This window comes from Aspergillus viridinutans (genome assembly GCF_018404265.1).
Source record: "Aspergillus viridinutans IFM 47045 DNA, scaffold_1, whole genome shotgun sequence".
NCBI classification, from domain to species: domain Eukaryota; kingdom Fungi; phylum Ascomycota; class Eurotiomycetes; order Eurotiales; family Aspergillaceae; genus Aspergillus; species Aspergillus viridinutans.
In genome coordinates this window covers 194,166-220,391 of record NW_025091217.1, presented here as the reverse complement: position 1 = coordinate 220,391, position 26,226 = coordinate 194,166, and the positions used below count along the sequence as shown (strand labels likewise).

General features: G+C 52.6%; 11 protein-coding genes and 1 non-coding gene across 12 annotated transcripts; 4 read left to right on the top strand and 8 right to left on the bottom strand.

Annotated features, from left to right (window-relative positions):
- Window positions 1–419: 419 nt before the first annotated feature.
- On the bottom strand, window positions 420–998 carry Aspvir_000052 (mannoprotein; the record flags this gene model as incomplete). The annotated part of the gene is made up of 2 exons (XM_043265197.1): window positions 420–608; window positions 657–998. 2 exons carry the CDS (start codon window positions 996–998, stop codon window positions 420–422), a joined length of 531 nt encoding a protein of 176 aa, XP_043121132.1.
- Window positions 999–3,647: 2,649 nt separating this feature from the next.
- On the top strand, window positions 3,648–5,156 carry Aspvir_000051 (uncharacterized protein; the record flags this gene model as incomplete). Its single annotated transcript, XM_043265196.1, is given in 3 exon segments — window positions 3,648–3,775; window positions 3,821–4,786; window positions 4,802–5,156. The coding sequence occupies 3 exon segments, from the start codon at window positions 3,648–3,650 to the stop codon at window positions 5,154–5,156; spliced, it is 1,449 nt and encodes a 482-aa protein (XP_043121131.1).
- A 48-nt stretch (window positions 5,157–5,204) lies between these two features.
- On the bottom strand, window positions 5,205–7,101 carry Aspvir_000050 (transient receptor potential ion channel family protein; the record flags this gene model as incomplete). Its single annotated transcript, XM_043265195.1, has 2 exons — window positions 5,205–6,673; window positions 6,726–7,101. 2 exons carry the CDS (start codon window positions 7,099–7,101, stop codon window positions 5,205–5,207), a joined length of 1,845 nt encoding a protein of 614 aa, XP_043121130.1.
- Window positions 7,102–8,152: 1,051 nt separating this feature from the next.
- Aspvir_000049 (tellurite-resistance/dicarboxylate transporter family protein) lies at window positions 8,153–9,247 on the bottom strand (the record flags this gene model as incomplete). Its single annotated transcript, XM_043265194.1, has 1 exon — window positions 8,153–9,247. The coding sequence occupies one exon, from the start codon at window positions 9,245–9,247 to the stop codon at window positions 8,153–8,155; it is 1,095 nt and encodes a 364-aa protein (XP_043121129.1).
- A 613-nt stretch (window positions 9,248–9,860) lies between these two features.
- Aspvir_000048 lies at window positions 9,861–9,968 on the top strand. Its single transcript has one exon. It is a non-coding gene; the product is annotated as a tRNA-Met (tRNA).
- Window positions 9,969–10,086: 118 nt separating this feature from the next.
- Aspvir_000047 (putative MFS multidrug transporter) lies at window positions 10,087–11,634 on the bottom strand (the record flags this gene model as incomplete). Its single annotated transcript, XM_043265193.1, has 2 exons — window positions 10,087–11,564; window positions 11,601–11,634. The coding sequence occupies 2 exons, from the start codon at window positions 11,632–11,634 to the stop codon at window positions 10,087–10,089; spliced, it is 1,512 nt and encodes a 503-aa protein (XP_043121128.1).
- Window positions 11,635–12,463: 829 nt separating this feature from the next.
- On the bottom strand, window positions 12,464–14,299 carry Aspvir_000046 (ankyrin repeat domain-containing protein; the record flags this gene model as incomplete). Its single annotated transcript, XM_043265192.1, has 1 exon — window positions 12,464–14,299. One exon carries the CDS (start codon window positions 14,297–14,299, stop codon window positions 12,464–12,466), a length of 1,836 nt encoding a protein of 611 aa, XP_043121127.1.
- A 235-nt stretch (window positions 14,300–14,534) lies between these two features.
- Window positions 14,535–15,755, bottom strand: Aspvir_000045 (uncharacterized protein; the record flags this gene model as incomplete). The annotated part of the gene is made up of 4 exons (XM_043265191.1): window positions 14,535–14,568; window positions 14,614–14,804; window positions 14,849–15,421; window positions 15,516–15,755. 4 exons carry the CDS (start codon window positions 15,753–15,755, stop codon window positions 14,535–14,537), a joined length of 1,038 nt encoding a protein of 345 aa, XP_043121126.1.
- A 388-nt stretch (window positions 15,756–16,143) lies between these two features.
- Window positions 16,144–17,492, bottom strand: Aspvir_000044 (uncharacterized protein; the record flags this gene model as incomplete). Its single annotated transcript, XM_043265190.1, has 4 exons — window positions 16,144–16,924; window positions 16,971–17,041; window positions 17,095–17,238; window positions 17,298–17,492. The coding sequence occupies 4 exons, from the start codon at window positions 17,490–17,492 to the stop codon at window positions 16,144–16,146; spliced, it is 1,191 nt and encodes a 396-aa protein (XP_043121125.1).
- A 2,497-nt stretch (window positions 17,493–19,989) lies between these two features.
- Window positions 19,990–21,879, top strand: Aspvir_000043 (putative amino acid transporter; the record flags this gene model as incomplete). The annotated part of the gene is made up of 3 exons (XM_043265189.1): window positions 19,990–20,462; window positions 20,513–21,345; window positions 21,395–21,879. The coding sequence occupies 3 exons, from the start codon at window positions 19,990–19,992 to the stop codon at window positions 21,877–21,879; spliced, it is 1,791 nt and encodes a 596-aa protein (XP_043121124.1).
- A 187-nt stretch (window positions 21,880–22,066) lies between these two features.
- Window positions 22,067–23,776, bottom strand: Aspvir_000042 (Zn(II)2Cys6 transcription factor domain-containing protein; the record flags this gene model as incomplete). Its single annotated transcript, XM_043265188.1, has 2 exons — window positions 22,067–23,669; window positions 23,724–23,776. The coding sequence occupies 2 exons, from the start codon at window positions 23,774–23,776 to the stop codon at window positions 22,067–22,069; spliced, it is 1,656 nt and encodes a 551-aa protein (XP_043121123.1).
- A 631-nt stretch (window positions 23,777–24,407) lies between these two features.
- On the top strand, window positions 24,408–25,635 carry Aspvir_000041 (RTA1 domain-containing protein; the record flags this gene model as incomplete). The annotated part of the gene is made up of 4 exons (XM_043265187.1): window positions 24,408–24,629; window positions 24,677–24,812; window positions 24,864–25,255; window positions 25,303–25,635. 4 exons carry the CDS (start codon window positions 24,408–24,410, stop codon window positions 25,633–25,635), a joined length of 1,083 nt encoding a protein of 360 aa, XP_043121122.1.
- Window positions 25,636–26,226: the final 591 nt, after the last annotated feature.

The window sequence follows — 26,226 nt, the reverse complement described above, 5'->3', positions numbered from 1 at the left end:
GAGAATTCGACAGATTTATTCGAGAATAGGGCTTCTTTTCGGGTTATTTGCAAGAGATGTATAAGTTATGTTCTGGGTTCTTATCCACATGGTGAGATCCTGCTGCATGGTCCATCAGAATGACATCCCGTTCTGCACGAATACCTCAGATTGACCAGAGTTTGTATCTCCTATTTCTCCGCACGAAAGACTGAGTGATTTCAAATTTTTGCTGTCTCTGATATTTGCTTAGGCGTGGGATCTACACCACACTATCGAAAGGCCGTATGTTTGCTTTCTAATCGTGCTGGACTGTAAGCGAGGGGAAGAGGTTAGACTATACTGGGCCAATAGCTACAAGACAGATATCATGTCAACTGAACATCGCATTGTCTCACTATGTACTCCGCACACTAGCTACAGTCCTCTTCCCACTCAAATCAAGAGAAGACAGCAATGGCGCTAGAAAACGCAGCATCAATGTCCGCGGTACCAGAGGCAATAGACGTCTTGTCAGTCGCAGTGGCAATAGCCTGGATAGCAGCCGAGAGGCTATCCGTCTTGCTCTTCAGGGCCTGCAAGTCGGAGAGGACGAGACTGCCCACGCCGGCGGAGGTAACTTGGGTTTTCTACACACTTAGTTTCGTCTCGTTCAACATCCGGAAGAGAGGAGGTACCTTGGCAACAATCGCATTCAGCGACGTGATGATATCAGGCTTCAGGCCCAGAAGAGCGTTGGTGACGCTGGTGCTGTCAGCGGTCGACAAGGCCGAAGTGGCCTTTGCGTCGGTCGTGGCCTTGTCGATGTCGCTCTCCAGCTGCTGCTCGACGACCTGGGTGGCTAGTGCCTGGGACAGGTCGCCGGTGAAGGCGTTGAAGTCCGCGGTGAGGGTGTTGATGTCGGTGTCGATGGTCTTTAGGTCAGTGAGGATCGTGGCAGTGTCGCGCACCACGAGGGGGCCCGAGATGGCCACGCCGATGAGGGTGGCGAGCACGGCAGTAGAGAGTTTGAATTGCATTTTGCTGTTTGTCAGTCTGATTGTTTGTTGAGTGATGGTGATGGTGATGGCATGGATCCCCGGTGTCGATGGGCTTTATATAGTTCTTCGGCCTTGACTTCTGCTGTCAAAGGCCATCATCATGAGACAATGAGCAGATCCTCGGTATGGAGAGCCCTCATCTGGGTGTTGCAAGTCCACCAATCGAGGAAGCACGAGTTGAGTCTGAAGAATCGCGTCTCTGCAACGTCTGCAGAATCTGACCCAGAGGAATGTATTCACATGGGGGAGTCGAAACACCTAGGCATGAAGTTATATTGATCCAAGCCACCGTCAGCATTCATAGATGAATCCTTCCAATCACCCCCTGCTTACCCCACACTTCCCCGGGCAGAGACAATCCCATTAATCCATGGCGAATTGCGTGAGACCCGCGATTGGTGAGAAATAAACTAGCTATGGCGTGTTTGGTCTAGACTCGGACAGATGTAACCTCAAAAGACGCACTATATGGGGAGTTAAGCGACGGAGCGTCTGCTTGTGTGACTTGACACTCCGTCCTTGCAGCTCGGCGCCAGACTTGCTCACAGATCAGCAAGCCCATTCTTGAGGCGAATGCTCTGATTGGAGTAGAAGTCGAGCTGGCTGGAATTTGAGTCAGTCAGGTAAGTGTTGCGAAGGGTCGTTAGCCGGCAATATCGTCATCTCCAATATAAAGGACGTATGCAGATGGCCACATGACTCGAAATGAATCCTTCGATATGTTGGTTGAGTGATTAATACGAGTGACAAGTGGTTGTTATAAGCAGGTTGATGGTATGCCTGATCTGCCTCGGAATGACTCCGTAGCATCTGATCAGAAAAGGCATGCCTACCATAAGCTTCAAGAACAGACTTTATCCGGACAACTGCCGAGATGCACGTCTGTGCAGTACAGATGCAGAGATGTACTTGAGACAAGCTTCCTATAGTCAGTGTTGGTTAGGAGGGTGGTTCACTCGGAGCAGACTACTCTTTAAGGATGATGGAATACTTGAATCTCGACAGACTTGGTCTCCAGTTGTATCTAATCCGAGTATGATCTTGCGAGAGCCGTACCTCTAATGAATGAGGACAAGATAGATGATACCGGTTGTCCTTGTAACTGTCTAGTAGTGGAATGGTGTCCCGACGAATATAGCCGACACTGGATGCCATTATCAATGCCCTTACGAAGATTACGTTATATAACTCGACGTAGAAGACTGTAGCACAAGTCTTATACGTCCTCTTTAGTGACAAGGTTTAAAGAATGTAAGCTACTCTTATCAGACAGGAGCATCATGTACACATTATGAAACTCTTTATATAGCAACGTTAATACAACTGACGGCGAGGACATTTCCCTCGCTTTTTGTTCAAAAGTGAACTTCTCTCATAGATCTCCATCAGTGCATTTATGACTTGAGATGCATTCTATCTCTTGTATACTGATTCCTCTTGATCGGCCACAGCCGACAATAACCGCTACTTAATGTATGTCCGATATGCTCAAACCATCAATGATGTATTCAGATGAATCTCTCACATCAAACAGAATGACTCCTAACTGACAGTCAACTCCTACAGTGCGGCTGCCCGTCTATCCTGCAGAATCCACCCAAGACGTCCACCGCAAATGCCCCTTGTCGCTCTTACTAGGCCCAGATAATACCACCGCGCTGATGTCCCTCCCTCGCTCTCCCATGTCCGACACGCCGAGCGAGCTGGCAGGATCGCCTTTGAAAACTACGAGCAGGAGTACTGGCCATTACCACAATGGTCCACCGGGGAACCATGTGCTATTTGTTTCGGGGTCGGCGTTGAAAGAAACCGGAGAATTTGACGTTGATCTGCCGTGCAGAGAGAAGTTGCCCGAAAACAGTACAAGGTAGAGGTTAACGGGCCATTGACGAAGAGGGCTGGAGAAGAGGGTCGTCGAGGAAAGTCGGCAGTACTGGGAGAGATCTTCGTCCTGGTTACTATATAACTTCCAAAGTTGTACAGTAGTCACATTCGGGAGACTGCTGATATATGTCCGGCATCGGCAAGGTATTCAGATAGTAATAAAGAAAAGGACAATCCGGGTAGATCGTCCTTTACTGCGTTGCTCCGAATTCGCTGGCCATCGAACTGTTAATATTTAAGCTTCGTTATCTACGGGGGAACCGAGCTTGCATCATCGCAAGTCCCCCTCAAATGATTCGCCTCGATGACTCGACCGAGTCGACGAGAATGGCTGTAGTGGACCTATGAATTCATCTGCTCCAACCAAGGCCAACCAAGCAATGCCTTCAAAGCTTGACAAAGCCCGTTGTGGATCCCCGGCTCGTCAGTGGCAATGATTGCCGATAACTCGGGGATTCGCCGTGCTGGAGAGCAGCGGTGTCCAGTTCTCGTCCGGTGAGCAGTGATTGTATCCGCATTATATTGCCTTCGGAGATATCGTGTGGCCGAAGCTGTCCGACTATGCTTCCCGATCCCTTGTAAGCATTCTTTCCCTCAATCTGCCTCGTTAGTCAGTCCAATATTCAATGGCGTCAGGCGAAGGCCAAGCTGGCTTCGATGCCACTCTACAGAAAGTTGAAGATGCCCGCAGCGAGGACCTGACGCTGGCCCTTTCGGAAGAGCAAGCCCTGGCTCGGGCCAGGCATGCCCCCGGACGAGGCTCTACCAATATGTATAGCGTTCGCCCATGACGACCGCGATTATCCCCGGAACTGGGGCAAACTGCGAAAATGGTACATTACCTTCTTCGTCAGTATGCTCAACGTCCTCACGTACGTCTCCCCGTCAATACTGCATGACGTTACTGATAAGACCAGCTGCTGGTGCGCTGGGGGCATCTCGTCAGGAGCCACTGGCATCGCCGAGGAGTTCCATGTCTCCTCTGAAGTCACCACTCTCTGTCTCTCGCTGTACGTGCTGGGCTTCGCCATCGGTCCCGTCCTGCTGGCTTCGCTATCCGTGTACTTTGGTCGACAACCCGTCTACGTCGTCTCATGGTTCCTCCTCTTCATCTTCCAGCTGCCCCTCGCCCTCGCCCCCAACATCGGCACCATCATCGTCTGCCGCTTCATCGCTGGCTGTGCAGGCGGTGCGCCTCTGACCAACACCGGCGGCTCCATCAGCGATCTCTGGGAGCGCAATAGCAGCGGCGGCCCGATGGCCGTCTACGGCCTCAGCAGTACCTTTGGGCCCCCGACCGCCCTGGTCATGAGCGGGTACATCGGCCTCAATGCAGGCTGGCGGTGGATCTTCTGGGTGCTGATGGCCATCACCGGCGGCTTCTGGGTGCTGCTCGTCTTCACCATCCCCGAGACCCGGCACAGCATCATCCTGCAGCGCAAGGCCGCGCGCGTCCGCAAGCAGATGGCGCAGGAGAAGCTGGCGTCGGCGGCGACAACGAGAGACCTGCACGCCCACGCCCGCAAGGGCCTGCATACTCTCTTCGCCATCACCCTCACCCGGCCCTTCAGGTTCCTTTTCACCGAGCCCATCACGCTGTGCTCCGCCGTCTACAACGGCTTCCTGTATGGACTGGTCTACCTCTTCAACGAGGCCTTCCCGCTGGTCTTCGGCCCCGGCACCGGCCACGGCTTCAACGGCGGCCAGCAGGGCCTTACCTTTCTCGGCATGGCCATCGGGCCCATCATCGCATTCTGCCTGTACCCACTACAGGAACGGTACTACCTGCACCGCGTAGCCGCCAACGGAGGCAAGGGCGAGCCCGAGGCGCGGATGTGGATGGCGCGGTGGGGCGCGCTCCTGATCCCCATCAGTCTATTCTGGTTCGGCTAGACGAGCTACCGCTCCGTGCACTGGATCGTGCCTATAATTGCGTCCTCGTTCCTCGGCGCGGGCATCTACATCGTCATCCTGAGTATTCTCAACTACGTGGTGGATAGCTACCAGACGTACTCGGCCTCGGCGCTGGCGGGGGTCATCCTCGTGCGGAACGTCGTCGGCGCCGGATTCCCCCTGTTCGCGAGCCAGATGTATCAGCGGCTGGGCTACGAGTGGGCGTCGAGTTTGCTGGGCTTCCTGGCGATCCTACTCGTGCCGATCCCGTTTGTGTTTTTCTACATGGGCCGGGCGATCCGGCTGCGGAGTCCGTGGGCTCGCGAGCATTTTGACTCGAACGAGGACAGTCCTCATTGACAGGACTAGTATTTGCGGTATTTATGTATATACAGACAGTCGTAGAGATCAAGACTTGATTTCAATCATATCACCCCTTGCCGCCGCCCCCAGCTCATCCAGCTCCGATCCGGGCAGCCGCACCTTGGACTGGATGAACGAGCCGCGATCATCCTGCATAGGCTTGTAGTGCGTGTCCGGGCTCTTGGAGATGACCGCCATGACGGACGCGTAGATCACCAACAAGATCAAAATCAGGGTTAGCGCCGCATTGATCACGAAGAAGCACACGCCCATGACCCCCGAGACGATGCCCGGCTGGTCAAACACCCCGGAGAAGAACAGGACAAGAATCGCGTTGAGGAAGTTCACCGCTGCGATGGCGATGTTGTACGTGTTGGTGCGCTTGTCCATCCATGGCCGCACGATGCTCACGCCGATCAGCATCAGGCCCTCGATCACCAGCAGCGCTACCGTCTGCACGATCGGCACCGACTGCCCCAGGCTGATGAACAGCGCTTTGACGAAGAGGTAGCCGATCATGACTAGGACGAAGCTAGCGGCTGTGGCGCGGTACTGCACGTACAGGAAGCCCCAGCGGTTGAGGCAGGTGGTGTCCGAGTATAGAACGTAGGCCGGGTTGCGGTGCATCGAGATCGATTTCCGCATGAGCAGGATGATCTTGACGGCGGCCCAGACCAGCGCCCCGATGATCGAGGCGAGGACGATGGCGGCGATGACGATCTCCGCCGGTGAGTCATGCTGCGTGAATTCCCACAGGCAGAAGATGCTCAGCGGCGCAAATCCGATGAGCACAAGCCGATATAAAACCCCGCGCGCCACGACGTCCCATTCCGCGAGGAAGTGCCCCCATGCTGGACCCGTTCGCCCCTTTTTCGCCAGCGCGGCGGAGACCACTTTCATAAGCAGGACGATGATCATAATCACCAAGGCAAAGAAGGTGAAGATGATAATGCTAGTCAGGAACAGGTTCGTATCCTCGATGGCAGCTTTGAGCCCCACGCGCTTTATACCCCGGACAATCACATTGGTCGAGCTCCCGGCCACATCGCGCTTCCGTCTCCTCAACACATTCACAGACGTGGTCGACAGCTGCATCAGCAGCGTCGATGGCGTGCCCCCCGTCGCGCGCTGGTACCACGTTCCGATCTTCTGCACCGCCCCAACCCGAATCATCCCCATGCTCCACTGGAAGTTCTGCGTCCACGACTGCACCATCGGCGGCATGTGGACGGCCAGCATCCCGACCATGGCCTGCGCCTGCACGAAACTAAACAGCGCGAGCGTGTTGCCGGCGAGATGGGCCGCCGCGTTGGAATGGCCCATGGTCGACGTGAATGCCGATGCGGCCAGCCCCAGTCCCGAGATGATGGCCGTGGTCCAGCCGACTCCGGCCTGGTAGACGGTCTTGTCGTTGGACAGGCGCGCCTCGACGCAGGTGATGCTCTCGCCTGTTGCGCTGGAGTTGACGTAGATGCGGACGGTGGCGTCGAGGTCAGGAACGGTATACGCGATGCCTACTCCGTACACACATGAGACGAGTTTGATGGAGGGTGGAAAGAGACTAACCGGGAATCTGCTTGACGACGTCCTCCCCGACCTGGATCGAGGCGGTCGGAACATCGATGGGACCCGCATTCATCGGACAGAATCCCTTCATCTTGTCCGTCTTGCACGGATCGAGTGTCCGCTGGGGGATGGCATATCCGTAGACGTACAGGATGAGGTCGGCGGTGACTTTGCCGGAGATGGAGGCCACACCATCGAAGCTGAAGACCAGAGTGCGATTATCTGGCGTAAAGAGGACATTGAAATAGGTTGCGGTGAAATTCGAGCTGTCTTGACAGATATTCAGGGCGTTGGATTCGATGAGTCGGGTGGCTGATGCGGGGAGGAGGAGCCTGAGGAGGGCTAGAAAGCCGAAAACGAGCGATAGTAAATTCATTACCGATTATCAAAGTGTAGTTACTTCATTGAGAGCGACCGATTATAATAAAATTAACCAAGATTAAGGTTGTTGCGAAAGAATGCTGGACTGGCAGGTTGAAAGTGGAGGATGACAGAAAGAATGACAGAAGAAGGAAAAGGCACGTCACATGGAGTGATGGAAGAAAGACATCCGTTCTATTTACAGATATTAATAAATAGGTACATTAATAGGGCACTAATAGATACATAATTTCATTCGCCCCTGAAGGAAATTGTGAAACTTGAGTTTAAGCGGCCAAATAGTTCAGGGTCTGATAGGCCGCTAAAAACGCCATTAAAACATGGCCAATCCGACTGTTTCTAGCAGCCTTTTTACTATTCCCCTTTGAATCGATGACATTTATGAGTGATATACGAGTACGATCCTGTCTATCAGTTGATTGGTCATGTTGAGATCGAGCCGTCCTCAGCATTGTCAATGCGTCGACTGTCAGTTTATTGCTCCTTGTCTACTTGGACCAACTTGGCTATACTAAATATCTTCTATTAACCCTTACTCATAATTCAAACCAAATAAGGTTGTTTCCGACTGTCGATCATGATTCATGGAAGTCTCAGCCTTAATGCGGGACATCCGCGGTTGACTGCTGATGATTGGGATAGGCAGTCCACGCTGCGTCCAGTCATCGTATGACCATTGCAGATATCTTTCTAGTAACTGGCCATCTTGCCTGAGATGCTAATCCGGTCTAGTCTAACACAACGGTTATTCGATGCAGCGGTGCCTGGAAATAGCCTGGGGCCTGCGAATGCCTGGGTCACTACGGTTGCTGGTCTTGTGCTGGGGCCCGTATATTTGCCAGCCTGGTCCTGATTCCGGTCAATGCTGGTTTTGAGAGCCTTATGTAGCTCATGAGTTCTCGGAGCATGCGGTGGGAGATACTGGGAAAGGGCATGGATCCTCAAATTGCAACTAGCTGATAGTCACTCTTTATTCATTACCTGCTCTATATGTGTAGAATGTCCAGCTGGTAGTTGACACACTCAAATGCAAGATATTGAATGAATTAAGCCTCCTTATCCCCAGTCTCAGGCCATAGCATCCGCCGCGTAGCCACAGCCCAGATCGTGCCCACACCAACACACAACCAGATAACCACCTGGGCAATGGTCAACCCTGAACCAACCCACAGAATCGCCGGCGACTGCAACACCTGTCCGATCCGAATGGTGGCAATCACGAACCCCGTGTTCGGGAAGACCATACTCCAGTACGGAAGCGACATGCCCAGCGCCCCGGTGCCGCCGAAAACACGACACTGGGCCAGGATGCTGATGATAGCAATGCACAGACAAAAAGCCGCCATTGTCCACAGGAAGATGGCGACCAGCGCGGCGAGCACGAGTGCGATATCTCCGGTTGTGACGGAGATTTGCTGGCTATTAGAGGCATCCGCGTAGGAGATGATGTACCGCGCAGGAAACTGCTTGACGGCTGCTTCCGCCATCCCGACCAGGGCCAGCGCCGTGAAGCTCCATGGTCCCACCGCGATGAACATTTCCGGTCGGTCAGATGCCTTCGGGAGTCCGTCCTTGTTGAGTCGGTAGAAGTACTCGGCGTAGATGAACAGAGACATGATGAACCCGAAGCCTTGGAACGTGGTAGCCCCGATTAGAATTGGGATGGCATGATTGCGCGGCTGATGCAATGCGAGCACCGACGCGATTTTCCCTGACAACATGGCCGGAAACGAAGGGAGGAGTCGAACGAGGGCAAACGGCTGGCGACTGGCCATGCGGATATGATAGAGGTACCAGTTATGCCAGATGGCCTGGATGGTCGAGAGGGCGACGTAGATCCAAAAGACGATGCGGAGGGCAACCTGCAGCCAGGGGCCACATGCTTCTGTTCTGTAATTCTCGGCTCCGAGGATGATTGTCGCCAGGGCCAGTAGACAGGTTCCCATAAAGTGGCTTTCGGTGGGCTCTTGGAAGGATTCTTTCAGCGCCGAGGACTTGGCCAGAAAGCGTATGGTCAGACAGGCAGATATGCCGAGGAAGAGGACAAGGTTGAGTATGTAGACGACCTTGCCGATGGTCGTCAACCCGCGAAATTGATGCGGTGTGCTAGACAGGAGGACGGCGATACCTCCTGTAGCCATGGACATGGAATACCATCCCCAAGTGACCTGGCATATTCGATCCGAGAGAGATACTTTGTTGATCATCCTCTACCGAGTACCACTGGTCGAAGGCTGGAGGAAACACGGTTTCGAGCATTTTGAGGCCGGAGCAGCCGGATTACTATCTACTGTGTGCTCAATGCTCGATTCCTGCCTTGTTTCGGCATGTCCACTTCGGCGTCATAGTAAGGTACATGTGGACGAGGTTGAATCGGCCCGATGGTCTGATATCTCGGATCTTGACCGCGTCTGACGTCAACATTCATGGGTTCCACAGAATTATTAGCTCTTTTGAGGTGTAGAATTCAATCGGATTTACTTTCGCATGAACTTGGATGGCAAAAGATAAAGATAAATCAAGATGCGTTGAATCTATGGAATATATACATAGTTGGTATTCACTGGAAGAACAATGAAGACAACTGAATAACTAGAGGTACTAAACCCATGAAAAGCAGATACCCATTCTTTCTAACTCAAAACCAACTTGAGTCTATCGAAGCTAGAAAATATCTCGACAGAACATAATTCTGTTACGGACCACCTTGCAGACTGTCTTATATGCAAAAAAGGAGGCGGTCGACTAAGAAATGCCTCTGTGGTGTAGTTGGTTATCACGTGAGTCTCATATTGCCTGTATGATCAGAAGTTCCACTTCCGAGTCATCTCAAGGTCGGGAGTTCGATCCTCCCCGGAGGCATTTTTTCTTCAATATTTTTATTTTAACCTAGAGCGAAGACAAGATGGATCAAATTGCATGAAATTATTGTAGATGTCTATATGAGTCTATAGTATTTACAACAAGTGCATATTTACAGTCACTGGCCAGCCTGCATCCTCTTCTCCTTGATCACCTCTCGCATATACGGACTCTTCTCGCGCACTTTTCTTCCCCACACAATAAAAGCAATCGGAGCGAGTACCAGAGACAAGCTGATAAACGCCAGCAGCATGCTGGCCCATTGGAACCCCAGCGTGTTATACATGCTCATGGCCGCCAACGGCAGAAACGCGGAAAAGGTATTCTCGCCTAGCACGAAGCACGCCATGACACTGCCGGCGTACTGGCTGTAGGCATCCACAATGTAATCGGCCAGTCCAGAGACCACGACGACACTTCCTGCACCTACCATGAACAGTCCCACCGCAGGGACGGTCCACGGCAGAGTCGGATACGAGGTCCACGCGTACACGAACATGCCTCCGGAAATGCCGACCACACTGCCGGCCACAGACAGGTACAGCCGCGCTTCGGGGATGGGGAGACCAGGCGTCTCGGTATTGCGACGGGCAGAAGAAAAGTATAGCTTCGCTGAAGGGATGGAGAAGAACCACCCGGCAACTTCTCCAATCACAATGGCGGCCTGCACGTATCCTGCCTCGACAGGTCCCCAGTCATACAGACCCACAAACACCTGCTCGACGGACTGGGTGAAGAGGTACAGCGTGCCGACGGTAAAGGCCGACCACAGCGTCGAGAAGAACACCACATACTCGGTGACCAGCATTTTGAGGGGCCGCTGGATGCTCGTGACCAGCAGCTGCCGCAGAGGCTCGGCCTCGAGTTCCTGGCGAGTATACGCATTCTGGCCTTTGGCGCGTAGTCTCTTTGCACGCTGGTGCAGGATGATCGCCGCGCGCGATTCCTTGAAGACCAAAAAGTTGATCGGGAACAAGACCCCGTACCAGATCAACTGCAGGTAGGAGATCCACCTCCAGGACAGAAATTGGAAGATGGAGGCTCCAATCACCGGGCCCACGCTGCTTCCCGCCAGATAGGCCCAGATCCAGAGACTGACGGGCTTACTGCGCTGCTTCTCCGTCTCCCACACATTCCCGATCACGCTGGCAGCGCTGTTACCGATGACGGTAACGCAGCCGCCCGCGAAGAAACGCGTGATGACGAGCGTCGCAAAGTTCTGCGCCACGCCTTGGGGAATGACAAAGAGGATCAACAGGAGGTGCGTCAGGAGGAACGTTCGTCGGATGCCAAAATCCTCCATGATGGGAAGGATGAGCAGAGAGAAGAAGACACCTCCGAGTGCCCAAGAGGTCACAGGCCAGTACGAGTGCGGAAAGACGGCATCGCTGATCCCAAATCGCTTGTTGATGGCTTCATGGGCGACGGTGATGATGGTGCCGTTCATGAGCGCAATAAACGTCATGAGCAGCGAGACGCAGGTGATGAGCCATTTTCTCGCCTTGGACCAGTTCAGTGGGTTTTCCGGATCGTCTGGGCCATCCCAGTCTACGATGGTCACGTCTGAGCTCACTGAGGAGACTGTCTTGTCAGTATCTGACGGCATTTTTATACATATATACAGACACTTACTAGAATCCTGATCCCCACGGTCATTGGTGAACATTCTTAAATGCTCTGTACATCGACCTAGCTCTCGCACTGCTCAGGTCCCAAGAAGCCATATATATACACTCCGTCCCTCTCATCCGGTTGACCCAACATGGTTAGCAGATGGAAAAATCGGTGGCCACTCTCGTGCTGGATTTCCCCATGTGGTCTGGAATCAAGAAGAAAGCATCGAACCAATAATACTGGAATCCATGACAGTTGGTGGACCTTGGTGTGCGTGGGAGGAACAAGATCTGGTCCGAATTACATAAAAGAATTAATCAGAACTGTCTGTGCCTGGGACTCTTGGCATCTTGTAGTCTTCAATAAGTTCAGTTATGAATATACACATCTATTACAGAGTATTAGAGTGCTGATAGTGCAAATGAGAATGAGTATTCAACCTCTCACCTCAGACTAGATATGAATAGGTCATGAATTGTATGCTGAAGATACTGTGTTCCAGTGCCAGTGCCAGTGCCAGTTGCCACTATGACTTCAGAGCATTTCATTCCGCTAAGCTTCTCCAATGAGCTGCCTATTCAGGCTAGTGCAAGGAAGAATATTCAATAGATACCTTATGATTGGTGACAATATGGCACTGGACAATATGTAGGATTGCTCAACTTAGTTTCTGTGTCAATGCACAAAATACGCCGAGATCGACAGAGGCATGGATGGCTGCATTATAGGCAACCCGCTTGATGTTTATGATCACAAAACCTTTATTCATTTACTTCATTTTGGGTGTATGAAGGCGTCCCAAAGTCAGTATATCCTCTGTATACCTATCGCTCATATCTGGTGGCTGGCCTAATCCAGGCCAAGGCATCCAGCACGCTGACTTAAAGCTTTGCGCCCATTTCAAGCAAAAATTCATAAAGAGGCCCGCTGACATTCGGCAGCTGATATAAAGGAGTATACCCATAGTTGTCCCGGCTGTTGATGTCGGCCCCGGCCTCGAGCAGGATCCTGCATATCTCCTCGTCCCCCGAGGCACATGCACTCGCAAGAGAAGTCCACCCGTCCTCGTCTCTATCGTCGACATTGGCACCGTGGGAGAGCAAGAGTCGTACAAGCTGAGGATTCTGTTCCATGGTCGCGCGCATAAGGGCCGTGCGATGTTCCGCATTTCGCGCATGGATGTTCACTCGACCGGTCCGGAGCAGCAGATCAGCTATCTCGCAGCGACTCGGCCGGAAAGACTCAGCGGCAACAAGCAGGGGGGTGCGGCCGCATTGATCTACAGGGTCGGGATCAACACCGTTCTCCAGTAGAAACTGCGTAACCCGGACCATTCCCCCTTCCACTGCGGAGAAGAGTCGCTCGGAAGCATGGATAGTTGCGAACTTTGGACCAGCACCTCGTCGTAGCAAGAACTCGGCGGCGGCATCTTGACGTCTCGCGAGGGCTGTGTGCAATGGTGTTTGGTCGCTGTGATCCCGGATAGTCATGTCGGCGCCGTTGACCAGCAAGAGCTCCATTATTTTGATCTGACCCCACGCGGCAGCCAGGGCGAAAGGAGTCCGGCCCGTCTCGTCACGTTTGTCCACATCGATGCCCAGCTGTATGAGCATGTCGACCAGCGGCTGATCGTTCCGCCATACGGCGATATGGAGGAGGGTTTCTCCTGCGTCGGTTTCAATGTCCAACCTGGCACCATGGGCCAAGAGCGCTTTGAACATGGTGATGGAGCCGTTGGTGACGGCCCAGTAGATGGGACATATCCCGCGAAAGTTGGACGAATTCGGATGTGCTCCGTGCTGCAGTAGAAGATCCACCACCTTTTCGTGGTTCTGTCTGGCCGCCCAGGATAGAGCCGTTTCGCTGTCCTCGCCGAGAATTTCTGTGTCGACGCCCCACGCAAGCAACGTCTCGACGACGTCTGCATGGCCTTCCTTGGCCGCGTGCCCGAGAGCAGTGAATCCGACCCGGTCCCGGATATTCGGGTCCACCCCATGCGCGAGGAAGTACTGGACCAGTGGCCGGTGCCCCATTACTGCAGCCAGCGATAGAGCCGTATACCCACAACAGACCAGTGGATCGCTCCCACGACCGATGAGGAACTCGACTAGATCTCGGCTTCCACTTCTCACGGCTGGGTGAAGGGCCCGGGCCCCTCGAGACTCATACTCTTGGATATCTGCGCCTCGTTCGAGCAGCAGTCGAACCCATTCCAGAGATCCCCGTCCTAAAGCGTAATGCAGCGGTTGTTGGCTGAACCCGGACGGCAGGGTAACCTTTGTATCTTCTCGTGCTAACAATACTCGCACAGCTGCATCATGTCCGTTTAGAATGGCCAACGAAAGGGGAACCTGAGGAAAATGTCCATCCTCGTTGGGGTCGGCGCCATAGTCCAGTAAGAGCTTCAAGACACGATCGTAGCCTCTTTCGGATGCAATGTTCACCAGCGGTGTATCGCTGTCTATGTCCGTCCTGGGCTTACAATCAAGAGGTGCGCCTAGCTCTAGGCATTTTCTAACGGTGCCCTCGCAGCCCACCGATACACCCCATCGGAGAGCGGAGCTGTGCGACTGTCGGATATTATACTGGTAGAGGAATCGGTTTAGCGGTGGGTAAAGTCGACGGCTAGTCTGCGCAAGGGCATTGATGTCCCTCTCCCGCGACAGATTATCAGCCAAGAGGAGGAGAATATCATCCGGCAGCCGTAGAAGGAACATGGGATTCTACAGTGTTTATGTGATGAGGAGCAATGGATGGGCCGAGGAGGTTGTTATCTTCATTTGAGGGGTAGTTAGAGTAAACCAATCAATGCATATGCATCTGATTAGCCGCATGTTCTGCAGAGCACGCCCATCTACAGATAGATGACCGTCATAATGCGATAGGGACTTGCTATATAATGGATGATTGATAATACTTCTAACCTCGCTGGTCTAGCTAATTCCCCACTGTTTACCTCTGCTCTTGGATAATGACCCGCATATATCTGGCAGGAATTAGCGAATGATCCTATCAGAATGGCAAAACTTACATGCTCATGCCCACCAAGGCCAGGAAAATCCCAACAATGCTCTGAAAATAGATGGGATGCGTGCTAAAAGACCACCCCAGCCCAACGATGATGCACGTCTTGAGCTGACCGACCACCGTCCCACTGATGGGGCCAGCCAAGTCGATAATGAAAAACTGCGAGAGATTCACCAGGGAGGCAAAGATGCCGCTCTGAGACTCGTTAGAAGGTGTCAAAGAGAGGGGATGGATCATACCATTAAGATTAGAATCCACATGGACACTGGAACAGCCCCCAATGGCGGAGTCGCAGTAAAAGGCACAGTGAGCAGCAACAAGACGGTGCTGACTGGGGCCTGGTTCAGGAGAAGCTGCATGCTATTCAACTGGAACTTCTTGTGGTACTGCCCAATCCATACCGTGTAGATTGAACTGGCACCGACGCCGGCAAGAGCGAATAGCGTTCCCCAGGCCGAAGTACTCGCGGCGCTCTCGTTGCTCGCGAGGGAGTCATAGTAGGAAACGATTCCGACGCCGGAACACAGCAGGATGAGAGGGGAGACGGCCGTTCGCGGGATCTTGGTCGAGTAGAGCATGTAGTTGAGTAAGGCCACGACTGGGGTCAAGAGTAACCGAGCCAGCTGATGGAACATGACGGACGAATATGCAAGCGAGAGATTCTGAAGAATCACCTGGATACACATCGCGGCCGCCAGGGGGATCATCTGCACTACCGACACCTGTTTCGGTATGAAGACGGCGCACTGCGGGCGAGAGATGAGCCATAATGTGGCCCCGGTGATGAAGAAATGATATGCAGCAAAGGCGACCTGGCAATTGCGGAATGATATATCGGATAGTATATATTTGTTCGTGAACACCTTGGCTGGTCAGTTTAGATTCTCTAGTAGGTGAAGTACGTACTATGGCAACGGTGGAAGCAACATTGATTGCCGTCCATACAACGAAGCGAAGACCCGGCGTGGCCTTGTCCTTTTTCTTTGTATCTGCTAGTATTCCGGCATATTTCTCGCGATCTTCAAGATCCGGACTTTCTGTGTAGCCGGACGACGAGAGATCGGCATCGTAGTCGGACAGAGACGAACTGACAGGCTGGATCGCTTCCTCTGGGAGCTTCTCGGGAAGGGTAGTTGGGTAAGACATTTGTGTAGATATTGTCAGAACAAGCAGGTGAGAGCTTACCGACAAGACTATATGGAAGACAACTATGACCTAGAACCGTCAAGGCTTCCTTGGTTGAGTGGAGTGATGACACCCAGACCCAGTATTCGTGACGATCAAATGGAACATTGTGATCATGTCCGTGTCTGATCAGACAAAGACAAGTAATTGCACTGATTAGGGATGGAATGCGGTTCAGGTCGTTCGCATCCGGAAGGGTTGCAGCGGTGGACATGGTACAAGGAGCCTCATGTTGCATTTCTGCTAAGGGCACAATCTTACTAAATATAGCGGATTACACTGATAAGCCTTGGACAGTGCTATTTTACATGGTGCAGCTACAGATGTAAATGAAACATACAGCTCTGTACTAAACATCATCGGAATACGCGACATGAAACCCCTGCGGATATTGAAACTCCTTCAGCTTCAACTCAGCCGGCGACCATGGATTATGATCGTCTGGCCACTGAGACATAGCCGCCTCGTTCCCTGCCAGCAACCGATGGAGATTGAGCTTCGTACTGTACACCAGATCCCACGCCTCCGCTGGATGCCAGTTGTCCTGTCCATAGGCCTCAATGTCCGAGTCCTTGTAAGAAGAGCCCGCACGTCGATGCGTCGCAATCAGATTCGGATGCGGCGCATAGCATTGGATCTGAGGACGATTCCTGCCTCCACACATGTGGCCCAGAGCATTGTCCACGGGGATTTCCAGGTGGTCCACGGACAACGAGGCCAGGATCTTCCGGGCGCCATTGTAGGTCACAGCGTATCCATAAAGACAGCATCCGGTGTCTGCACGATAGACATACCGAGTCGATTCCTCGGGGAGTTGGGGGAAACGGTGCTTCCACCGGTCCAGTGGCCCCCGCCGGTCGACCCAGAAGCTGCGCCGGTTCATCCCTGGGACCGTAGGATCATTGGGGATTGCGTAGAATTCGGTCTCGTTGACTCCGGCAGCTGTTGCGCATCCCCCAACCCAGAGAAGGTCCCAATCTGTACCATAGGGGGCTTTTTTCGAGGGGGTCTTGGTCGGCGAAAGCGTCCGGAGTCCTCGGGCGAACTCACGCAGCTGCTGCTTGAGCGAGACATCCCAGTCGGCATCGTCTTCCATAATCAGGGCGGTTGAGTGCCGTTTTTCCACGACTCTGCGAGTTGTCAGTCCTGATCGTCCCAAAGTTCCATGGTACATACGTGCGAAGGGCATTCATATGGGCTCGCCAACAGGCTGCAACCGTAGGTTTGATAATAGTCATGTTCATTCCCTGGATCATGGATCACTATTAGCAAAGCTCCGACCGGAGAAAAGATGGTTTACCTCAGGAAGCGATTTTGGATGGACGTCCTCTGGCTTCACTCCGTCTAACCAGTCAATTTGAAAGCCGACAATCGAGGACGCCAGAGCAAGGAAATCGCGCTTGTCGGTACGCTCCTTGAGACTGATGGCATAGACATGCTCAAACTGAACACATTAGCAGGACCACAATAGCAGGACCACAATAGCAGCTTGAGATGGCGTACTCCAAGTGTCTCATTTTGAATTGCCTCATACAGCGAGTCATCCGCCCAACGAGAATGGCCGCCACGGATCATATGTCGCGTGGCCGTGTAGTCGACCCCATTGCGGACCAGCGCATTGAGCAATAGAATGCTGCACAGAAACCCGGCTATGATCTTGATGACCTTGGATTTCCACAGCGTCACGACGACGGCCATGGAGTCGGGATTGGCCAGAGACTGGACTTAGCAAGAAGGATGTTGATCGAGGACACTCTGTAGGCAGACAGTAGAGGGATAGAGTCTTCTCTCTTGTCTATATCGACCATCCTGTGATACAAAGCTCACAATGGGCGTTCTGGCATTCTTTGTCTTGCAGACTTCTTGTACCGGTTGCCTGATTCGGTCCGTTTTCGTCCATTTCTGCTGTTTCCACTGCTTCAGACTCTCGGTGATGCTGTTTCCAACAACGGCTTATTTCCGTTTTAGGCAATTGACTCAAATCTGTTGGTAATTGAATACTAAGTCAAGCCTTCAGATGCATCATTTTCGATCAGCTGGTGAAAGAAGAGTAAACCGACAAAGGCCATCTTGATTCCTCAGGCACAACAAATAAACCATGATCAGGTGACGTCGCCCAAAGCGGTGTTTGTAATACAGTTTCACGTAATACATTCCATGACCCAATCACAACTCATCATTTTGGTATCAATACAGTACATAAAACATCCCTGTCTACTGGAGAACCCGGATTTCCTGCTGACAACACCTATGAACCAGCATGAAGTAGTCAACGTTGCCATCTCATCCAGCTCTTCTACCACCTCAGAAATGCTCTACGTCCAGCGGCCACTGGGTTTCAGAAAATTCACTCCGGTCGCGTCGCACAAATCGCCTGTTCCCTGCCTCCCTCGATGCCTCCATGATCTCGATCCCAGACCACCTCCCTCGAGCAACGTCTATCGCAGCCATTGGATACTGTCGTCCGTTCGAACAAAGTCGTCGACACTGTGATGCGGTAGACCGCTGGTAATGGGAAATGACTCGAGAGAGGACACCAGATCTGGTCCGCTCGACGAACTTCTGCGCTGAGACCAATCCGACTCGTGGGGATGTAACGGGATCGCGCCTTCATGCCGTTGACCTTATGGTCGTACAGGAAGAGGCGGTGATCAGAGGAAAGAGTCGTGCGGTGTGCATTGTGTGATCCTCACCAGATACTCTCGAGATCGGGGTATCACGCAGGGGTCACGCGGGTGAGAAAGAGGTACACGGACAGGTCTCTGCATATTGGGAGTCCATTTGTCTGCACCTCAGCAAAGAAGGAGAAACAAGGACTGAGGATGGGTGTCTGGCGTTGGCTGACAGCTATGACACGATTTGTTGCGTAGCTGTACTGTTTTGTAGGTCGCGTAGATCCTCGCTGAGGAGTACTCGCAGCATACGTTATCGGCTGCTTCTTTCTGCTACGTCCAATGCGGAAAAACGTTGCTCTGACTTGTCCAGGCGCAACTGCGATAATGGTCTTTCTACCTCCAGCAGTTCTTGCCGTCCTTGTCGTCCTTGCTGTCCTTGATGCCGATATCATAACGACTGATATCGGCTGCCGTGACCACGGTGAGTAGGCCCCCTTACCAAACGGACGAAGCCAGAGTATCAATATCAATTCTGTGTCCGTCCTTGTCTTTTCGGTTGAGGTGATTTGATTGTCAAGGCATGTCTTATCCAGCTAATGAAATATGTACATCGAGTAGTTTATCGGATATATCTGTTTGCGAAACATACGCAGTAGAACCGAGCAGCCTAGCCTGCTCAATTGTTCCTGCATTTGTCTCTCCTTCTGAAGGAGCAGCAATAAGCATGGCTAGATACTGAATCAGTAATGCCTGCCAAAGCCAGTTGACAGTGTATACGTCTCCCATCAGCTCCTGGTAGAAACAGATAGAGGGAAGCTCGCGTGCACAACACACGGCATATCCATGCTTAAGCACCTTCCTATTTCGACCTAGACAGATGTCTGAAGCTGATATGGAGAAACCTTCCTTGAAGCTTGAAAAATGGGGCATTATTATGTGGTCTACGGAGGAACAAAGTTTGGATGGTGGCATCTAGTGCACGCCCTGCTTTGCGGAGGGTTACATCGACTGTTCCACGGCGCTGAAGAACTCCTCTTTCTGACGAATTGTAGTCCATCAATTGATGAGAGATAGATGAAGAGGAATCAGGTGGTTCAATCACTTGTCCTACGGACTACTCTCCATACCTGTTCTCTCGTATCCCGATATTAGCATGCACTTCTCATCTCGACGCAGACCCACTGGCCCATGGCAAATAAGCATTGTCAAGCCTTTACGGTTCGTCTTGGCTATCCTCGGCATTGCTTCTTCTAGTTTCTGGATTGCCACGGTGCGACTGGAACCTGGGGATAGGAAACCTTATCGGCAGCAGCATCATCGCCAGGAGGCGAATTCCCGTCGCTAACCTCTACCCGGTCTGGTTATACTTTCCTTCGCTTCCTATCATGCTGCTATCGGAGCATTCTGTTAATTAGTCTGCGGGTGAGACCGCTATCCGTTCATCTGGGGAATGGTTCCACCAGATATATAGCCGTCGGTCCGGGCTGCTCTTCTCCGTCTCTCCCTCCAAAGCCCACCTTCTCCGTCTATTCTTCTTTTGCTGCTGCTGCTGCTTCTTCTTCAGCTCATTGTAATCCGTCATGGCACAGCCAGCGAGTGTCGCCCTCGATGGGGGAGATCCTCGACTGCATGAGAAAGAGCGAGAGGCCTTGGATGCCATTGACTACGGCACTGGCACTGCTGCTATCCGTCCACAGCACCGCAAGTTGCATGATTCTAGTGTCACCTTCGAGGAGTACTATTACTACGCCCAACTGGCGCGTGCCGAAGAAGAGTCCCGGTCCAACGGCGACAAGGAACGGGGATGGCTGTCCATCATCTTCCCCTCCAAGTCAGGCGGGGCCGTTCAGCCGGTGGCTGAAAACACGTCCGAAGATGCCAAAACAGCCAACGCCAGCGATGCAGCGGGACGAATGACCATCACCGACGAGGAATGGACCAATGCGTCCCGGGCGCTGCGGACGGCCACCCGAGGAGCCATCTTCTATCTGATCACCACCGACATTCTGGGTCCTTTCGGTCTGGGTTATGCCTTTGCGACCATGGGTTGGGGGTGAGTAGTACTTTGCCTCTTCAAATGATAGAAAGCAACTGACGTGATAGTCCCGGAATTGCATTGTACACTGTCTTTGGTGGCCTGGCCGCCTATTCTGGTTATCTCCTCTGGTCCGCGTTCATGGGCCTCGATTCGTACCAATTCCCCCTCCGCAGCTTCGGAGACCTCGGTTTCCGTCTGTATGGCCGGTGGATGCGCTATCTCTTCAACGTGCTGCAGAGCATCCAGCTGCTGCTGAACGTCGGGCTGATCGTCATCTCCAACGGTGAGGCGCTCTACCAGGTGTCCAAGTCCAAGCTGTGCTTCATCATCTGCTGCCTGGTGTGGGCGCTGGTCGGCTTCTTCATCGGCCAGGTCCGCACTCTCCAGAAGTATGGCTGGCTCGCCAATTCCGCCGTCTGGATCAACCTCATCGTCATGTTCATCACCATGGGCGGAGCGGCCAACGCGCCCCCCAACTACGCGGCCGCCTCGGCGTCGGCGGGTGCGGTCGTCAACAAGGCCCTCGTCACGCCCGTGAATGGTGTCTATCCTCCCGTTCAGACGTCCGGCGGCCTGCCCGAGTCGGGCAACTTCGTCGGCTCGCTCAATGGCGCCATGCAAGCCGTGTTCGCATACGGCGGCGCCATGGTGTTCCCGGAATTCATGTCGGAGATGAAGCGGCCCAAGGACTTTTTGACAGCCATGTGGGCAGCCCAGGCGTTCATCTACTTCTGGTACATGTTCTATGGCCTGTTCATGTACGGCTACCAGGGCCAGTACAACGTCAACCCCAGCTACCTGGGGATCGGCTCGTACAACATCTCGACGGCCGGCAACGTCTTTGCCATGCTCAGTGCGGTCATTGCGGCGGGTCTGTATGGCAACATCGGCCTGAAGGGTATGTCTGTACCAGTATCCATATGCTCTTGCATACTGACCGTCTCTAGTCCTCTATAACCAAATCTGCGTTGAGATCTTCCGCTGCCCTCCGTTGACCACCCGGAGCGGCAAGTTGTTCTGGGTCGTCCTGGTCCCCATCTACTGGGGTATCGCGTTTGCTCTGGCCGCCGGTATTCCCAACTTCTCCGGTCTGACCTCGGTAGTCGCAGCCTTTTGCATTCTGCAATTCACCTATAGCTTCCCGCCCCTTCTCGCCCTGGCGTACTGTGTGAAGCGCGCCGCCCTGCGAGACGGCGAGGGCTTCGACCCCGCGACGGGACAGACCGTTCGCCACGATCACGGCATGCGGCGCTTTGTCCGTGGTTTCCTCGCGCAGAGACCCAAGGAACTGGCTCTGAGTGTGTTCAACATCTTCTATATCTTGGGTGCATTGGCGTTGGCGGGGCTGGGTGCATATTCTGCCATAGAGAGTCTGATCGCCGCGTTTGCTGCGAACTCTACGACGTCGTATACCTGCAAGATCAAAATATAACGCCGCAGTCATGCTGTAGTGTGGGAGTAATGTCTGTGTCCTGACAGAGGATAATGATGATTTGTATTATACGCTAGCATATAGCCAGGAACAATAGTAGTTATTCCGTGTTAAAATGACAATGATCCTCTAGTAAATATCATTCATGCTATCGTGGTAGAGCAAAGAACATATCGGTCATGTCATATCACCACTGCACTGTCTCCTCCCAAAGCTTGATCCCATCCCGAAAAAACTCAATCTTCCCCTGCCGGCCCTCGCAGAACTCACCCGCAATAGTATTAGTCCGGGCAGAAATAGGCAGATCCGCCGGCTCGTACATGGCTCCCTTGGCGAATCCCGCAGCCTCCTCCTCCATCGCGACCATTCTGCGTGCAAGAGTCGAGAACAGGACCGAGTCCCATACGCCTTCGCGCCGGCGACTGCGGCTCATCAGGTCGATGGCTCGGTGGCGGATCTGTGAGTGCCGGCAGGTTGTGGCGACGATCCAGAGGAGGGGGATGAGTCCTAGCGAGACGACGAAGAAGGAGGAAGACGGTGGTGGAGATGTTGACGAGGATTCGGTCTTGGGGAGGATGGTAGGAAGCGTATTCTGCTGTTGCCGAGCTGGTTGGACCCTGGCAGAGGGTTTTGACTTTGAATCAGGAGGTGTCAAGGAAGAGGAATTCAGAAGATCCTCTGCCAGACAGATGATCGCGCCGAATTCAGAGGCGAACCGGTCAAGTCCGCCCTCGGAGGGCGGCGCATCCATATTCAGGAAGATGCCCATCATCTTCCGCCACATCTTCAGATGATTGATTGTCATGCGATCGGTTTCACTCTGGTCGGTTTGCGCATGGGCGTCGAGGAATGCGTCGAACTTTGCTGACCACGCATGCATGTGCTGTCGCATCTGGGCGTAGTATGCCTGGTTCTGCTCAAGCGTTTGGACCAGCTCCACACTATCGGATGCCTGCGACAGGTATAAAAACTTGAGATACTGGTTGTAACAGAACTGAAAGGAATCACTGAGCTGGTCGAGCGTCGGAGTGTCGTCCAAATTGACTGGGGGCAGTTTGGAGGGAGATAGAAGGGTTGACTGGATGGAGACAGGAAGGTACGATTTCCAGTCTACCTCGATGATCTGATTCTCAATTGTGACAAACATCAAGCGAACAATGCGCGGGGGAAGACGGGCTACGATTCCTTCATTCAGGAAGCGCTCTTCCCGTTGCCTGAGGATTCGCAGGCCGGCTATGCCGTGCTGGACAGCATTGCGAAAGTGGCCCTGTAAACTCTCGAAGCAGAAAAACAGCACACACATGATGAGTATACTGTCGGTGCTTTGTCCCTCAGTCACAGGGATCTGATTCAGAGCCAGGTGGATGGCAGAGCTGTACCGCTGCAATGCATACCGAGTCAATCCCGATTGCGGCACAGCCGGCCCACCACCATCACGCACAAAGGCGCGATGCAAGGACCCTAGCGCAGTGGCAGCCACTCGCACGGTCGCGTCATGATAGGCTGCACGAAGAAGAAAGTCCCCGGCCTTGGGCCCGAAGCAGGAGACTGTCTGGAAGTGGAAAAACTCTAGCGCACTGTAGTCACACCCCGCTAGCGGCTGGTGAAACGAAGGGAACATGCTCATCTTCATTGGCTGGGATACCTGCGACGTATATTGAATGATCCGTAGATCGGTCGATTGGCGAGCAGTGCTTGACAAGGGGCTGGCGTATCCGTCGCACTTTCGGCCAGTGGATCGGCATCGTTGGCAGGTGGGCTTTTCTTCATCGCACTTCACTCTGCGTATCCTAGCACCAGAATGAATATTATTGCTTCAATTGCACTACATGTTGTCGACTCACTTGCACGTAAGACAGCCGTTGCGAGACCGGCTGACTCCTGTCCGTTGAGGCATGGTTCTATCACATATAAGGCGTCCCACGACAACGATTCATATCCTTCCAGCGCACTTTTAACCTCGAGACTCCAAGCACGAGTTGGCTCAGACAGAAGCGAGTCGGTGATATCCACGGATCCAAGCTTGTGGGAACGCGGTTGCCTACTCCCATGTCATGTCAGACGGAAGTCGAGAAACGAGGCCAGATCATTCGGACTCCAAGACTAAAACAGTTAGCGGATGCGAGTAGATGCGAATTGTCCATTCAGCGTGCAAGATGGATTGCCTGTCAGATCCGTCATGATTGGCCTGTTGTGCTGCCGATCAGCCTGGCTATTTTTACTCCTGACATTGTATCCATATGACAGATGCCAAGCTTCATTTATACTGTCTGATTGGCCTGCTCGCTTGTCACAAAGAATCGAAGAAGATACAAGTCATGATGCATCGGATGCTTGATGTATGATGGAGGCTGATATGGCTGAGCATCATGTCTCTCAGTGGTTATATACCCTATCATCTGGCTGCCTGACAGGCATTCACAATAACGTCAGAAGTTATGGACATATAAGTTTACATCTCTGGCCATGATGACTCTATACAATATCAACCAGAAGATTCCACTCAGGTACTATCTTTCGATCTTAATATGAACGCCACTGCGACAATATCCCCCACTGCTACGGCTTCAGCCATATCTCCCACCGAGACCTGTACACATCCTAAGCCAGGGAAAAATGGCTACCTGCCTCCAGAAGCCTGTGATGCCATTCTTCTCTATGTTCCGTCCTTTGGTGCCGCCATCTTTTTCACAATCCTCTTCGGGTTGACAACGCTCTGCCACGTCATCCAAGCTTTCATCTACAAGAAGGTTGGTGTTGCATCGAGCAGCCCAGAATGCTTTACTGACAAAGGTAGAAATATGCCTGGGTGGTTATCATGGGAGCCAGCTGGGAGTTACTTGCCTTTGTATTCCGGACTCTACAGACAAGACACCAGGACAGCGAGCCCTTTGCTACTGCTCACACACTTCTATATCTTCTGGCGCCTCTGTGTATGATGAGACTCCCCACATCTAAATCACAGATACTGATCAAACGTGTAGGGATCAATGCCTTCATCTACATGACCCTAGGTCGCCTCATCCATTTCTTCATCCCCGACCAACGGCTGGGTGGAATCTCCGCCAAACGGTACGGCTTAATCTTTGTGTGGCTGGATATTCTCGCCTTTATCGTCCAGCTCGCAGGTGCCAGCATCACGACACAGAACGACGTGCCAGCCAACACCACCATGCTCGGTATCCACGTCTATATGGGCGGTATCGGACTCCAAGAGCTGTTCGTGCTGATATTCGGCGTCCTGGCAATCCATCTCCATCGTCGAATGGTACGGATGGAAAACTACAGAGAATTGGACCAAGAAAAGACCACTCGCGGCTCGACTTCGTGGCGCTGGCTGTTCGGGGCGCTATATGCGTCTTTGACTCTCATCACCGTATGTCATTCCTGTCCGGAAAGACAAAGTATACTGACAGGTAGCAGATCCGAATCATCTTCCGATTATGCCAGTACGCGCGAGGCACGGACCCGACCAACCCCATTTTGACTCACGAGGCGTACGAATATGTCCTCGACGCGACGCCAATGTTTTTGGCCCTGCTCATTCTGAACGTCATTCATCCCGGTCGCGTCTTGCAAGGGCCAGACTCGGAATTTCCCAAGGTCAACAGGCAAGAGAAAAAGCGGATCAGGCAGGAGAAGAAAGAAGCGAAGAGAGCCGAGAAAGAGCGGAAGAAGGGTGGTAAGAATAAGGAAGGGCCTTTCGAGTCGCTTTCAATCCAGGAAGAGGGCAATTTTTACGATTCCAGAGTCTAGTGGTTGACCTGTTTGAAGTTTCCTTTAGAAGATAGTCAAAGATAGAAGGATAGAAATGTTAACATAAAGCAAATGCAATTCATCTCCCGGTGGCGGCTATTGATACAAGCTAGACTACTTGATGCTCAATGTTCACACAAGTTAAAGCTGTCCATTTCAAATTTCTCGTTCTGCTCCTCCAACTTGGACGAACGCTCCTCCATCAGCTCTTCTCAGTACTGCTTGGCCTCCTCCATCATGATGGGGTAAGCATCAAACTTATTCTTTACCATGTTCTGCAGTTCAGGAGGCAGCTTTTCCCTAAGTAATTAGCTATTAAGCTCTTCTTATTCTCTCTACCAGTCTTCTACTAAGGTGGCACATTAGCTAACAAAATGATAGATAGATGTAGATCCACAAGGAAAAAAGTAAGAATCTTATAATAGCCAGGTTTAGATGGGTCCGCGAGTAAAAAAGGCGCCACATGATGCTGGAGGATATTTAGAAAGGTAAGAAGGTATCCTTAACACATCTTAACACTGCCTAGTAGCTAAGTGACATTGCACTCATTAGAACCATTTATATTAGGCCTAAAGCTAAAGACCTGTTGAA